General features: G+C 36.7%; 1 protein-coding gene across 5 annotated transcripts in view; it reads left to right on the top strand.

Annotated features, from left to right (window-relative positions):
* ADAMTSL1 (ADAMTS like 1) overlaps positions 1–16,412 on the top strand; it is a 417,470-nt gene that overhangs the window by 260,827 nt on the left and 140,231 nt on the right. For all 5 annotated transcript variants that reach the window (XM_023943414.2, XM_023943413.2, XM_086867601.1 and 2 more), the window contains one exon: positions 6,996–7,041. In XM_023943414.2, the coding sequence (XP_023799182.2) occupies positions 6,996–7,041 (46 nt within the window). The remainder of the gene's footprint in view (positions 1–6,995; positions 7,042–16,412) is intronic.

The following is a 16,412-nucleotide window of genomic DNA, read 5'->3' as shown; positions in this document are numbered from 1 at the left end:
TGTAATGATATAAATGCAGCCTGCTCTATCCTGGCTGTATTAAATAAGCCAGATTAGGCTTTTTTAAACATTTATGAAATGTTCCTGCAGTGGTCAAAACTAGAAGTTTAAATACTGTAGAGTTTTTTGACTTTGAGAATAAGCCTTTTTCTAGTTTAAGGTCTGAAAAAAAGAGTAAAATAGTTGTGCACAAATGCTACGAAAGTTGTTGAATACATCCCCAAAAATAGATGGCATTCTGTTGAAGCATACCACATCACTCATGAAGAGTCATATGTCATAAAATGTCATAAAATTCTTAGGTGATCTGCACTATGAAATTATTTAGGAGGATGTTTCTCATTACCTTGTTTAAAACTGTATCTGTATACTAGTGTAGTGTATTGCTTTCTTCAAAGACCTTCAGGATGCCTGAATTGCTGGGCTTTTTCTGCTTCTGTTGGGACTTCTAGATGGTTAACTCATCCTCCATGATATAGTGTATGATTCCAAATAGCTGGAAGAAAATTTTAGTTTCTTTAGTTTGTAGGTGCTTCTAGTTAAGTCTGTGTTACCTAGCAGCATTTTTAAAAGGATTTTATTATTGTATTTACTCTGCAATTAGTGAAATCTGTAATTATGAGAAGTTTGAAACTATTTTCTGGTTTCAGTTGATGGAGAAAGTTTTCCAAATTTTTGAGAGAGATTACAACTATAATTCTTTCTAATGTCAGAGGCAGCAAGCAACATACCTGAATCAACATGTCAGCAGTATAAGAAGCTGCAAATTTTACACAATATAAATCAGCACTGTAGTCTGTGGAGTGACTGCTGGTGGTCTTCAGAAAACCAGTTAGATATATTGTGCTGGCTGTCCTAATTTCTGGCTTCAGTGCCTCACTGAATTATCAAAAATTATAGAAAATGCTTTCCTAGTGTTGTTTTCCTGTGTAATCCCTTGCTAGACCAGACACAGATATGTTATGTATTGGTGTTTTTGGTGAAAAACTGGTGTGTAGCAGAATGAACAATACTCAGCATTGTACTTGCAGGTGGATGATGGATATGGTGTACATAAATGCATCTCTCTGATGAGAAGTAGCCTACCAAACAAAAATGTCTGTAAAGCCCTCATTCAGATAATGTACTGTTCATATGTCTAGGTTCGTTGGAAAAGCTCTCAGCTATTCGTAAGTCAATCAGTAAATCTGTTCCTGGACTTAAAAAGAATTACATCAGTCAGGCCTTTGTGGAGTTTTAGTAAGCCTTAATTCATGTAAGAAACTTAAAATGTGATTTTTTGAAGACACAAGCGCTAGATTGTTCATGTGAAATTTCAGTGGGCATGGGCTAACACACATGATCTAAATGTTGGTGTAAACTTCCTCAGAATGGAGAACTTGCAATCCTGTTCAGAACATTTGCTTTATAAAGACCAGCTGCAAAAAAACCTGGATCCTGCTCCAGTTTCTAGAATGTTTAGATTTGGGTTGTTAGTACTTTTGAGCCTGCATTATATTCTGTATGGTATATTTTTGATACAGCAGAGCAGGTGATATTTTATATTGTAGTTCTTTCCACTTGGGTTGTGAAGAGACCTCTCATCCTTGTTTTGCTGAGAGGCTTTTTTTTTTTTTTTTTAATTTTTGCTTTTCTGCCTTTTTTGCATACTGAAAAACATTCACAACTGTAATTGCTTTCTGCATATCTGCAATACATGTTATATGCGCAAATCTAAAGTTAAAGACACTTCTTAAGATATTCATAAAAAAGTAAAAAATACTGCAGTGATGAAAATGTATGTGACATCAACTGCTGAAAATAAACAGTATCCTGAAAGCACTCTGACAGGTTTTCTTTGTATTTTCCTTTTTTTTCTTAAATTGGATCTTCTTTATTTTAAGTGCATTAGCCAGTCATACTTTTCTGAGTTTAGGGAGTGCTATTTAATGCCAGCTGTTACTTAGAAAAGAGCAATCAGTGTCTTGGAATGAGACAAAGAAAACCTTGGAAATAAAAAATTACCAGAGGGATATTGTACAAACTCTATCAAAAGCTTTGCTAAATTCTAGTAAAAATACATCTACTAGTGAATGAGATGGCTGGCCTTGTTATATAAGAAAATTTAGTAAACACTACTTTCCCCTTGTGAATCCATCTCTAACCTTCACATTCCCAGTCTTTCTTCATAGGAGTGGTGTTTCACCCCACAAATTATTTTTGTGACCTGGATCTGCTTGCACAGCTCAGGTTCTGTCTGCTGCTGGGGACACAGACCTGAACACAACATTCCAGATGAGATCTCATGAGAGCATACTGGAGGGAGAGAATCATCTCCCTTGACCTGGTGGTCATACTTCTCTTTATGCAGTCCAGGATAAAATTTTCTTTCTGGACTGCAAGTGCACATTGTCAGCTCATATTTAATTTTTCATCCACCAGTATCCCCAAGTCCTTCTCTGCTCTTGGTCAATTCATGACTCAGTCTGTATTAATAGTGGAGATTGCTGCCATGTAGGATCTTGTGCTTGGCCTTGTTGACCCTCATGAGGTGCACGAGGCCATTGATGCTAAGTATAATAACATCATTTACATCAGAATTATTGATTGCCTAGTAACAACTTTAAGGTTGTGAAAAAAGTTATTTATGACAAAAGTTGGCCTTTCGAGGCCCCTGATCAGTACACATGTTTTTATTTGCCTTGCTGGTTTTCTGCATGTAGTGACTGAAGTTGGCATTTTGCTTCCTGGTTGTTTATTTTGTTTGACCACAGAAGAATATTCATATGATCTGTAACTAAACTTGCCAGGGAAATTTGGCTTGTGCATCCATGCCCACTTTTCTTGTCTCAAAGTTAACTATTTATGTAACTCTTATGATATTACACATTTCAACATGCTGGAACTTGTAGGAGACAGTCTTCTAAACATAGAGAATGGAAGATTTCTACAGATGCATGGCAAAACCTACCACTGCATCTCAACAACCCACCATGGCAGTCAAAGTGCTTGTGAACAGAAGGATATGGAAAAATCTTTTTAAATCTTTGCAAATTATTGACAATTGAATGATTTAGACATGGGTTCAGCAGACCCAACCAAATAGTTTCAGAAAGTGAATTCCTCAAAGTGAATGCAGTCCTGATGCATCTTTCTTGTTCATAAAACTTGGTGTGCAAGGACCTTCCTTCTCAGTTCCTTTACAGGGTAAGGGGGTATGCTGGAATACTAAAAGAGACTTACTATTCCTCAGAGAAGCACAAACACAGAAATTATACTGAGGATGACAGGAAGTCATAATACTGTGCCACATTTGGGAAGGAGGTGAGAGCAACTTCATGAAGAAAGGGAGATGCAAGATGCTGTTATCACCACATGTGAGCCTGGCTTCATGCCACAGCCTGCCTAAGATCTCTTGGGAAAAGACAGACCCACAGCATACTTATCTCACAAGTACTTTGCAGAATCCAGAATCTGTCTCAGAAAAGTGGCTATCAAGGTCTGTGAAAATAAAGCACATGGAGATTATTCAACATTGCATCAACTTCTAAACTCTGTAGTGAACAGCTGCATCAAAATTCATATACACAAAAATAACCCACCCATGGTTCATAGTTGCTTGTGTATGTGCACATACATACTGATAACTGCTGAGAGTGTCAGGAGTTGATGAGATCCTTCTCTGAAAATCTCTTTCATAGTCTTTGGTAATTACAGATACAGGCAACATTGGCGGGGGTTGCTATTCTTTCTGGCATGGATTTTTGCGAGGTTTCTAACTCTAGCTGAGCATAAATACACATCTACTTGAGACCTTTGAGGGGGGGAACTTGAACTAAGTCCCTCTACAAACTGGAGCCTGGAGAAATAAATACCAGGGGTTTGGGTTGTTTACATTAAGAGAAGTGAATATTTTAATATATTAAAAGTTGTTAACCTCTTTCAGAAACTTTACTGGAAACAAGTGACTAAGTTTAAGGAATGAAACATGATTCCCAACAGTTTGCTTTTCTTTCATATTCACATGATAATAATTCCCTGTCAAGCCAATCCCTCAGCTTCCTTTTTCCACTGAAAAATCCCCTGCAGTGTAGATAACAGACAAGGCTAGAAGTATTGCTTACTTCTCCCTCTCTTTCTGTGCTCTTCAAGATGAACTTGGCATTTTGGTTGACTTCCGAGTTTTCCTACTGGCTGTGCGTACTCCTTGTTGGTAGGAGTTGTCATTTATATCCTGCAGAGATCAGAGGATAAATGATGACTGCATCTCACAACATGGGCTCACTAATCTGTCATGATCCTTCCTTGCATCTTAAAGGCTCAGTGCTGTGGAATTCTGCAAAGTGTCCGTGCTGAGATATGCGTGCAAATCCCATGAGTTTGAATTCCAAAATAGTTACTTGTGCTTAAGAGAATCTGAAATACTGTCCTGAGGCAGAGCAGATCTGACATACAAACTACAATGCAAATCTATTGTGAAAATATATCGTCTGAGGCTGAAAGTTGTTTACGTGCTTTTGGCTGATGGGTGATAACTAATGAAACTAATGAGTTTCAAACTACCAAACTTCAAAGTATGGTCTTGCTGGGGAAACAAGGTGAATTTTCCAAGAGTGCTTCCTAGTCTTCATGAATCATAAGAGCACTACCTGCATCCAGAGTTTCACATTTTATCTGAACAACCCTGGCCATTAACCAGAAGAAGAGAAATGAAGAAAAGAGTGGAATAGTTATTTTGTTATATGTCTAATGAAAGAATTTATTCATTTCCCTAATGCAGAGAACAAGTGAAGAGTGGGGTTTTTTTTTATTTCAAAACAGATAATATAAAGAAACCATGAAAAGAGGAAGAAACTGAGAGGCAGCTGATAGAAAGGAAGCTAAACATTTCCTGGAAGCTCAGTGGTTTTAAGATTAATCAGTTACAGCTATGAAATTATGCTAATAGCGAGTCTGTGTGAAGCAAAGTAATATCTGATGGATTGTTTGGCATTTCTGAGAGACACATGGGGCAGGTATCAAGCTTGATGAACAAGCTATTCAGTGTGGTAAATGAGACCTGTACTAGGGCTGCCTGCATTCTGCATAATATACTTTTTTATTTGCTATCTATCATTAGAAAAGTACCTTTATTGAATGCAATATGAACTATTTATCCTATATTTTTGTAGGAATATTGCTTTCCTATATTGCTTAGGAATGACTGGAGTATTGTTTGTGGGAGGGAGTGTTGCTTGTGTGTTTTTTCTTATTGGGTCTTTTAGTTGGGTTTTTTAGTTCATAGTCTAGTATGTATCTAATTTCTATTATTGTACTGCCAGAACACAGTTTTTCTACTGCTAGATACTCTGTGCACATTTTTCACTTCTGTGCATGGAGAATTCACTGGAATTAAATATGTAATGCTACAAAGCCATTGAATTAGTGACAGTGATAGTGATTAGTGATATTTCTGTTATGCATTTAATATCATTTTTAAATGCAAAGTGCTACACAAGAGAATGTGTTATCTTTCCACTTAAATTTATTCTGAAAATGTGATGAGGTTTATTTACTTACTTGTCTCCTCTTTTGATCATTTAGACAACCATGGTATGTAAATGACTACTTGGTAAATTTCAAAATTAAGTCTTGTGGATGATGGAGACAGAGAGGATGACTTCAGTATCTTAAGGGAAACTTGTTCCATTTATTTTAGAGTTAACTCAGTATGAGAAAAGTTTCTCTGCTTTAAAAAAAAAAAAAATTTAAAAAGTAATGCAGATGCTGTGTCCTTGCTGTTAGATAGTTCAAAATGGTTTGGATTTTAAAAATCAGGTTTGGCAGGCACTTATTCCTGAAGGAATGTGTGCTTGTTAAGTGCTGGCCAAAAAAGAAAGAAGGAGGGAGGGGGGAAAGTTGTGAAATTAAGAAATTAAAAATGCTAGGAATTCTATTCTTTTGAAGAATACATTTGAAAAGCCAAACCCTGCATTCTGATTTGCATGAGGGCCTCAGCAGAGTATGCTGTCTGAACTCATAATATTGTGAAACTTCACCTGAGGTCAAATGCTCAGAGTACATGCTGCTGAGTGCTAAAAAGGTATCTGGCTGTTGACCTTGTTTTTGGAAGCCCTGCCAGCATCAGGGCTGGTATGGTTCTGCTGTGGGACTGAAGGAGGAGAGCCATGGAGAGCACATGTCAGGGTATGTGCTCTCCTTGACCTCACTGGGCCCAGCTGCTGCACCAGTGCATTGAGGAGAATGCTTTATGCTCTCCTTCTTCCCTCATATCAAATTGGGAAAAAGCTATGTCACACTAGCCTGAGAGAGGGTAAATCAAAACTGAAAGACAGTAGGTTTAAGTTAAATATTATAAAGAAATGTTTTACTGTGAGAGTGGTGAGGCACTGAAACAAGTTGTCAGAAGAAGCTTTGGATGTCCCATCCCCAAAAGTGTTCAAGGCCAAGTTGAATGGAGCTCTGAGCAATTTGGTCCAGTGAAAGGTGTCTCTGCCAATGACAGTGGGATTGGAAGTAGATTGTCCCTTCAAACCCAAACTATACTATGAGTTCTTGCTGCTGCAGGCATAGTTCCTTCATCCCAGTGCCTGGTGGTTCCCCAGAAGACAAAGCCTGCCTTCTCAGACTGTGCCAGTGCTAGAGCATGTGCCCAGGTAGACAGAACTATGCACTTGTGAAATCATTAGGAACTGCTTGGAGACAGAAGATATTATTCATGTCATTCAGATGTTGTTTTCCAGCTAAATTCTGTATTCTCATTTCTAATCTCATTTACAAGCTGATACTACCTTCTAGAAAGTAATTTTTAAAGCAGAGGTAGGAAACTAAAGAGTTGTAGCTTTCACACATCAATAGGGACAGATAAAACACTTTACTTTGGGGAAGAGGGTTTGTGGGGGAGTAGGTGATTAGAGATATATATGGGGAAGTTAATGACATTGTAAACTTTATGTGTTGGCTTTTTAAATTCAGTTATTAACGTTTTTGGGTTTGTTTTTAATTTTTGGACACAGGACCTGTGAAGGGCGAAACATCCGGTACAGGACATGCAGCAATGTGGTAAGTGAAGTATAGCTTTGGTGTGACACAAATCATCACATATGATAGCCATGTCCATATTACTGCAAATAGTTCAGTGAAGTGAAAGTGACAACATCGTAGCTATCTGAACTAAATCTAAACTTTCGTACCACAGGACCACAGAACAACAGGCAAACCTTTGTCAGTTTCTTGAAAAGTAGAGAGATTACAGCCTAGCCTGATGCTAAAACTCTCTGGAAGGGATTGCAGCCACACCCACCATGAATAAGAGCCAATGAAACTTCGCAGTGGCACTTTACAACCTCACTTGCAGAATCAAGACATCCTGTGCTCCCAGTACTCTTTGGCAATCAGTTTTGATAACCAGCTCATATTGGGTAGTCTGTCAGGCTGGAGGATTAAGCTGTTGACAATTGAAGACAAGTTAGTAGAGAATACTTGATTCTATGATTCTATATACTTCTGTTCATGTGTGCCCTCACAGCATTTTAGTTCTGTTGAGTGTCTTAGAAAAGCAGTTTTACATAGCCCGTACCAGTGTTTTGGCATTTCCAAAGTCTCTTGCTGGTTTTCTTTATATGTGGCAAATTTAGTTTTTCAATACAATAAAGTAAGAAACTTCAACTTCTGTCTCAACAAAGTGAAAGTGTGTTTTCACTGGTGAAAATTGAAACAGAGGCTTTCATATGGAAAGTTTTATTGGGTGCCAAGAATAGTAAAGGCTCTCAAGTTACATGGAGAAATGTCAGTTTTACCAGTAAAGATGGAAAATGAAATCTAACGTGCACCAGGCCAAGCTTTCTCATGCCTGATAGGGATATATTCAGGAGCCTTTCAATACATTTTTTTTTTAAAGTTTAAAAGTTTAACTTTAAAAAAAGGAATATATTTGCTCATATTTAGCTTATCTTTTCTTCAGTAGACCACAGTTCATAATGAAAGAAACTTGTTCTATCTAAGTTGTAGTCTCCTATGCAGTAAGATTTCTTTCAGTTCTTTAGGATTATATATGGAATATAATCCCTGTAAACCCCTTTCAATTCAGAATAATCTGTAATTCTGTGATTCCTCTGAAATTTTTTCTGATTGTATTGCCTGAGTTCCTGAAATGTTTCATCAGTCCAGCCTTCATCTTCCCTAGCTGACAGCAACTGGTGAAGTTAATAAATAGATTTACTGGCAGATTAGAAGTCCAGTTTTCCTCTGAGGAACTTAGGCTACACCACATCTGTGTAAAGAATTGGAAGTTTGATTTGTGCTAGTCAAGTTGCAGGCCTTAGCTCTGCTATATGACACAAAAAGGAAAAAAAAATATATATAAATAGATACTGTTAAAGGCTAATTGGACCACAGTTAAACCCATTTGTTTTGTTCTGTTTGGGCATTGCATGCACATTGTGACAGTCCCTTTCTGTGTCTGATCTGCCACTGTATATGTTAGGAGCAGTGAGACAGAGTGCATCCTACTGCCATTAGATGTTCCTGGGTCACTGTGATGAAAGGCTGGGGTTTGCAACCCTTAATTTGGAATCACTCAGTTTCCAAGATAAGGAATATTACTTTAGATGGTCTTTTTAGTTTATGTTCTGCTTTGAAATTGTGCACCTGAACAGTTTTCCTTTGAAATAAAACCTTGCATAGTTTTGTCAGACAGCTCCTTTACATATCGTGTATTTGGCAATACCAGTTCCAGCAGTGGGGCATACAGCTGCAGAACTCAATTATTTCATATCAAATAATCCAAAATGAAGCCTTCAAGCTTTCAGCTTTACTATGCTGAAATCACTGAGTTTTTCTGTTGAAATATGAAAACTCAGGACTACTTTTATGATTTCAAATCAATCTTTCTGGGGGGACCCAGAAAGAATGGCTTGTGTAGTGTCAATCTAAAGCTATTTAGGAACCCCAGACTTGCTGAATTGTTCACCTGTGACATTGAAATATTCTTTGTCGCTTTCAGAATAGTAAAGAAAAAAATAAATCATGTACGTTGTCATTAATGAAGTCTACTCTTTTGTCTCCACAATCCAAGCCTGCATACACACAAATTTGATCTTGAAAACAACTCACTAAGCTCATAGCTTACTGTGAAATTCTGCACTAGAAAAGGTTCACAATATCGTGTGTATTTTTGTTAACTCAGATTTTGCTTTCAAAGATTTCATCCAAAAAGACATTGAAAATCCAGAGGATGGAAATTCCAGACTCATGTGACCTATGTTTTCATCTGTTACATGGTGGTCTTTGAAGGCAAAAAAGATCAAATCTCCCCCCATTCCTAGCTTTCATTACCGTTATCTTGTGCATAGCTTGAGGAATGATATTCATAAAATAACCAGTGTTTTTGCAAGCTGTCTTTCTGTGAACTGACGTGTTTTTTTAATGACCATCCTCTTTCAAGAAAGGATGGGTAGTCACATATACGAAAAGCAAATTATTTTAAATGTGAAATTGGAGAATTGGAAAAATAGTTGTAGAGTCTGGCAATGAACACATTTTATAGGCACTATCATTCGCAAGATTTTGTTGCAGCTGGTTTTAATTCATCATGAAATTAAATTACAGAAGGGGAAAAAAATGAGATAAAGAAAAAGAGAAGCAAAGGGAAAGAGTGATGTGCCTGCTTTCCCAGTGACCTATGTTAATTATTCCAGAGGTGCTGAATAATTTTGCATAATAAAGACTGTAGGGAAGACTGACACTGCTGTTTTTTGAAGATTCTGAACAGTCCTTAAAGGAATAAATCCAGCCCAGTATATTTGCCACTTGCATTGCCTGTTGTTGATCAGAAACTGGAAAGATTATGGATAGGAGGCCACATGTGTAAATAGTAAAAGAAGGAATGAGAGAATCTGAAGATGATTTAGGTTTGAACTGCATCTGCTTTTTTTCTTCTTACTATTCACATGTACTTAAGCATATTTCCAGCCATTTTAGAATATAATCATGGGAGGGAGAGAAGGAGTAATTTGTTTTTCTTTAGAAAATCAGTCTGAATGCAATGAAAACATGTTTTTGCAACTATCTGGGTTGTTATACTGAACATTATGCAAAATAAACAAATATAATTCCGAACTCTGAGTAGGACTTTTACTTGTTCTCGTTCCTTTTTTTTTTTTCCCCCCAAGATTGCACATTCTTTTTTCTTTCTGCTACGTGCATTCTTGGTTGCCAGGTGCTCTCCAGCTTTTGTACCAAGCTGTCATGCCACCTCATATGCCCTTGCTCTTTTTCAGTCCTTCTGCCACTCTGATGTCTTTTGCTTTCTCTTCCCTTCATTTACATGAAAATCAGTCTGGAGGTTGTTTGTTGGAATATGTACTGTATTTATGCCATTTTTCTCAATTATCAAAAGTTTTCTTGTGACTGAAAACCTTTTTATTTTCCCTGATACTTTGCCTTTCATTGCACTGCTTTCTGAATCAGAAAAAAGACAAAGGAGAAAAAGAAAAAAGATGAGGCTGACACTGAAGCTGCACCACAACACTAGCTTTTTCAACAAGGTTCCTCTTAAGCCTGAGATAAAAATCTGTAGATTGTAGATCCCATTAATCAGGCAACCAAAGCTTGTAAACACCACCTGCAACTCCTTTTATATATACCTCACTTTCTTCTCTTGGCTGAAGATGTAATGTCATCCCAAAATTTTTGGCTTGCATTCAGACAAGCTACTTCCATCCCTGCTTCTTATCAGCTAATGCTGCATTTTGTATACACGAGCACCAGTGTTGTTCGTCTGACTTTCTACAAAATAACACTATCTTCTTCCCATGCTCTAAACTCCAGCCTGGAAAGTGTCAAACCTAAACTTCCTTATAAGTACATAATTCTCAGAAGCACTGAGTGTGTAAGAAGTATCAACAAGTAGATATTTTCAGGCCTACAAGAATGATTAGTAGAGTTTAATTTTTCTACCCAGTGGTGATTAGAAATGCCATTTTGCAGTCAAACCTTCCACTTCACATTTTGAAGTAAAATACTAGAAGAAAAATTAAATTATAGGCACTACACATATCTCCTTACTAACACACAATTTATTTAATATCAGTTTACTTATTAAGTGGAAATTCTTCCAAAGTCAGATCATTTATTGTGGCCACAGTCTGTTCTTCGAACTACTGGTTTTTAACAACTACCATTGTATTTCTGATTGGTTGCATTTTAAAACCTCACTGTGTCATCTCGAAATTATTTTTTCCTACTTGGAAACAAGTGCTTTTAGTATCTAGCAACTGACAGAAGTTTAGACTTCTGGATTTGCAATCTCAGCAAGCAGAACTGTGAATTTGTGACAATTCAAAAACAGAACAAAAAAAACCCCCATATTGTGTCCAGTTAATGTAAATGTATAAAGAAACTTTGTAGCCAAAATAACCTGAATCAATATTCTTACAGTAATATTTCATGACTTGTTAGGACTCTGGGTTAAAAATTTTAAATTCAGTATTTCTGACAAATTTTTTTTATTTGATCAGCTAATTTTTGAGCTATTTGATAATATGGTGCTTTCAATGCACTTAAAAAAGTATACTTTAATGTACTTATATTAGTTTTTGGCTGAAATTCTTGGAAGTTTTCATGTTGAAATTAAACTTACTGTATCTAATTTAAACACTTGGTTTAATATTCAAAAGAGATGGGCAAAATAAATAAAAAAAATCTAAATTACGTGGAAGGCTGCATATTGAACTATTTGGCAAAATGAGAACATACTTACAAAAAAAGACATTTTTTTGGTAAAAAATATTTTATAAATATTTATAATGACAAATAGCAATGGAAATTTGCATTTATAGCTCACTGACAGGTTTAGCTCTAGTCTCCATGCCATGTTTATTTAACACAGAGAACATTTGCTGGTATTTCCCCATTTTCTTTGTTCCCATTATTTCTCTCAAGTTTTGCTCTGTCATATACTGCAAGGTCTTGGGGTTCTTAGAGAAGGCTTCAGTATGAGCCTCTCTCAATCTAAGCAACTAAGTATGATCCTAAGTTATTTCTAAGTTCATGGGAATAGCCTATTGAAAAATCTGGCTGCAAGAAAGGTAATTCAAGCAGGGCACTCAACAAAGCTTCAAGGCTGAATGAAGTTTCTGATAAATCCCTAAATCTCCTAAGTCTCTGTTTTTATCTACAGTTCTTATTTGGTCTTAGACAAGCCCCTACTTGAGGACTTCAGGTTTTCTTTCTCAGTAGGGAAATTGGTGCAGCTGAAACACCGTGAGTACTTCATGGAACTGGTTCAATAAGCTGTTCTATCAGATGCTGCACAGAGTAGTCCAGTTGTTAGTCATTTTTTTGCACAGAGGAAAAGCTCCAGGTATAGTAAATCATTCTTGGCCTCTGCAAATATACAAGCACATATATTGTAAATTGTTTTAAAGTTCCTCAACTGTTTCCACCTATCGCTGCTTAGATAGGATCTTCTACATTTCACCCACTAAGTAAACTTTAAACAGGCTGACCCTCTGTTGTCCCATGAAATCTGATCTACCTATCACCATCAAGGGACATCTGGGATTCATCTTATCTTTTCCAGTGGATTGTTGATTAATGGAAATTGTTTTGAATGGGATTCAAACATGGCAAAACTCCATGGACCTTATGAATTACAATAGGGTAAGATAGAAGGTCAAGTTAAAAAAAAAATGTATGTGGGGAAGAAAATGAAGCCATAATAATATGGGCCACATTACATGCCTAAGAAGTGAGGATGAAACTCTTGTATATATTTTAAAATGGTTTTCATAGATCAAAGGGGTTTCTGATCACCTATAAAATTATATATATTTTCATTGCAGTAGAGGAAATCTTGACTGACAGGATGAATAGAGGTTATAGGTATCCAGGCTCAGTGTTTCAGTAACATTTCACGAGCCTTTGTGAGCTAAAGGCCATAAAAAACCCACATAGGACTCACAGAGTTAAAGGAAGAACAGTTGTTTCCTATTCACTGGAATTTTTTCATCCCTAAAAAGTCTTAATGAATAGGAAGTTTGAAGATAAATGGACTTAGATGAAACTTCCAAGCTTATTAGTTCTTTCTGATTCTTCAAGAAGTGCAATGGCAGCAGTTCCTCATATCTGCAGGGGCTCATAGATAATTTCCAAAAGAAAACAAAACTGCTAAGTCTTGACTCTAGTACCAAAACTGGAATAACCTGAAGCAGGACTGACTGTAGTAGTTTTGTGGCCAGATAGCAGGGCTGCCACATGCTCCAAGCCGAGCACAGGCCAAGCAGATGTGGTTAGCAGAATTCCTCACGGAACCACATAGCCCATGCAGAGATGCACTACCTGGCTTTCACTACTGCACTGATTTGGCCCGTGACTTCTGGCTGTCTCAAAGTGTCTGTCAATCTGTTGTGCAGGTAGACAAGCTGCACAATGTTACACAGCTCCCAGAATCAGACCCTTAGCTGCAGGAACATGTAGCTTCACCCAGGCCAATGGAGCAGGGCTAGCTGGTAGCCACAGAGGGTCCCCTTCCCCATGCCACCAAAAGCAGGCTACTTTTTTTTCAAGAAGACTTTTTAGAGTTAAGTCTACAGTTTCTCTTGTCCAGGCACCAGCAGTGCAGAAATAAAGCACAGCAAGACTGCCTCAAAACAGCAAGTGTTTTATCTAAAGGTGTGCAAAGTGCTTAGAAAAAATAGCAATTTACTGATTGAAAGTACGTGCAAAAAACCCACTGGTTTTGCCTTATCTTCTGTTTCAGCAACTAGAATTATTTATAGGCTGAGAACTTATATCTGCCTTTGATCATATGTTTGCACAAATGTCAGCATGAAGAGGCTCTGTCCCCCACTGACATATAATAAGATAAAAATTTGTAAATTTAAGACGAAAAATAAATGGATATGCAAAGTTTCGTACAGTTCCTATATTTTTGGTCTCAGTTACCTGTTTCTAAAAATGAGAAATATTCAGAATTCAGACCAAAAATTTGCTCAACACTGTTCATTTTTTCATAAAAAAAAAAATATATATAGCTTGTGAAGGTGTTATACATATACATGCAAGTACTTGTGCTTTCTTAACCAGAAGGAAAGATCCTTCCTGATGGGAAGACATCACCAACTCCTTCAGGTAAATTTAGGACTGAGTATTTCAGCAGGAGAAAAGTTACTGTACCAGGTTTTGACCCTTTTTCACATCTGCATGCCAAGATAAGTATGTGTGTCTGTGTTTCTGACTGCTTGCATGAATTCTTAATCGTTTCAAGTTTCACATGAAAACCTTTTCAAACACAAGCTCTGCTATTTAAATCCATTTTTTTATTTCAACCGCAATATCAAAGACTGGAAGTATTTAACATCAGTCCTGGTCACCTGCCGTGTCCTGAAGGCTTGTTATGCTGAAGAACGTTTTTTATTTCTTTGATTTAGAAGTAAAATCCAACACAACAAACATAGTATTGAGTTCTGTACAAAGCAGGATTATGAATTCTGTGTGTCGTGTGCTTTATTGGGCCTTTTTCTCTTTGTAAAAATAAAGCTGTTACGAGCCAGGAAGTTCTGAAGGTAGAGCCAAGCTTGAACCAAACAAGAGACTTGGCTTGGATTTCTGCAACTGAGCCTTGGCTTGGGCATCTGCCAAGCCAATAGACCTGACTATATTCATTTACAGACAGAAAAATTCAGAGAAGGATAGACACCAGAAGATTTTGTGGTAGGAAATAAGGCCACTGTGTTCTTCTTTTCTTGTTTGAAAATAGAACTAAACCAGATCTTGGGTCAAGCTGTAACTGTCTTGTTGTTCATCCTTTGTAAAAGAGCAGAACATAAAGACCACTTTCTCTCTAATTACAGAGCTGTAGAGGAATAATGAATTTCCCACATAGTTTTCTGATCACTTCAGTGTCCAGACTTTGTCCTGTATTAAAAGTTCTCCATGTTCATAAAAAGTGTGCAATTGCCCCTCAGTTTTTCTTTATGTTTTAAAATCAAAATTAAATACTTGTAGCATTGTAAGGCTTTTTCTTTTAACCTTCTGTAACATATTGATACAAAACTGTCTTCTGGGCTCTCCAGCAGTAAAATACCAGTTACAGGCTTGGACTTTCAACCTCCACTTTCAAAAAGGAAGAATGAGCTCCGGGTTATTGCTCTTTGATATGTATTTTTCTAGAGATAGATTTAATGCATATCCTTTTTTCTCTTAAGCTTTAATCCATTGAACTTGTAACAGGAAGACTATTGTCTTCTACTTAGATCACAGAACTTTTGGTTGGAGTTTGACCCTTTACTTTTGGGGTGCATCAGTCTCAAATACAAAGTGAATTAATTATAAATTTTCTCACATGGTGCAAAGAAAATTATGTGGTAATCTGTGGCTAAGACCACAGCTTGTATGTGTGTATAGATCACAACAAGAAAGGTTTGGAGTGTTGGGATCCAAGATTATTCAATATTCAAACAAAATAGCCATAATCATATTCCAACAGTGAATGAGAGGCCAGAATGGTTAACCTGGGTTGAAGCCAAGGGCTTACAAATGACAAATTCATAGCCAAGAATCTGCCACGTTCCTTTGAGAGGATATCTGAAATCTTAGTTTTTAACACAGATTTTATTTTAGATTCTGATAATAAAATTATTATATATAGTATAATAAATATATTATATAAAATACAAAATAATAAAACTATTTTAGATTTTAATAATAAAAATGATCCATTAATGTCACAAAGTGACATGCAGCCTCCATGTATTTCATAGCAAATTCATTACAGAGCTGTAATAGTTTACCCTTTTAAAAAAATGCAGAAAACTCTTAGTGAATGAAGGAGTAAAAATTGTAACTGAGAAATATAGGTGATTATTTAAATCTAAGAAGAGATATGTTTCCTCAACAGCAATAAGACTTTCCTGGCTGGGAGCACAAGAAATCTGTGAATAAGGTTGTCATTAATGATTGTCTAATAGGAAGAAGTAGTTTAAGGGCAAACAGAGAATACAAATATCCTATAAATATATTCTCTAGTTATGTGGTAGTGTGTACATCAAAAGCTTTTCCTACCAAGTCTATAATCAACATTTGGGATTGTCTGTGATTTAGGATTAAAAAAATGTTATAGTTCCCAAGCAGAGACTGTAACAACTGTTCATTTCATCTGTCATTTTACCAGATGTCATCCAGGAGCAGATCTCCTTACGGCAGTAAGGTGGAGGACTCTGCGATCTTGATAATCTGAGGCAGTCATATTGTCAACATTTGCTCTTTTTTTTTGTCTCAGTTCTTATGATATTTAATGTTTTTCATAAAGCTTACCTCCTGCATTCCTGTAATTATGCGAGAAATTCAAATTACTTCTAAGAAAACCCTAGTGAATCCCTAGCCTTTGTGGTTGCTTGCACAAGAAGACTTGAAATACCATTCTTCAAGGA

This window comes from Cyanistes caeruleus, chromosome Z, assembly GCF_971803275.1.
Source record: "Cyanistes caeruleus chromosome Z, bCyaCae1.hap1.1, whole genome shotgun sequence".
Classification (NCBI taxonomy): domain Eukaryota; kingdom Metazoa; phylum Chordata; class Aves; order Passeriformes; family Paridae; genus Cyanistes; species Cyanistes caeruleus.
The sequence above is the reverse complement of the archived record's forward strand: the minus strand, read 5'-3'. Positions and strand labels throughout refer to the sequence as shown.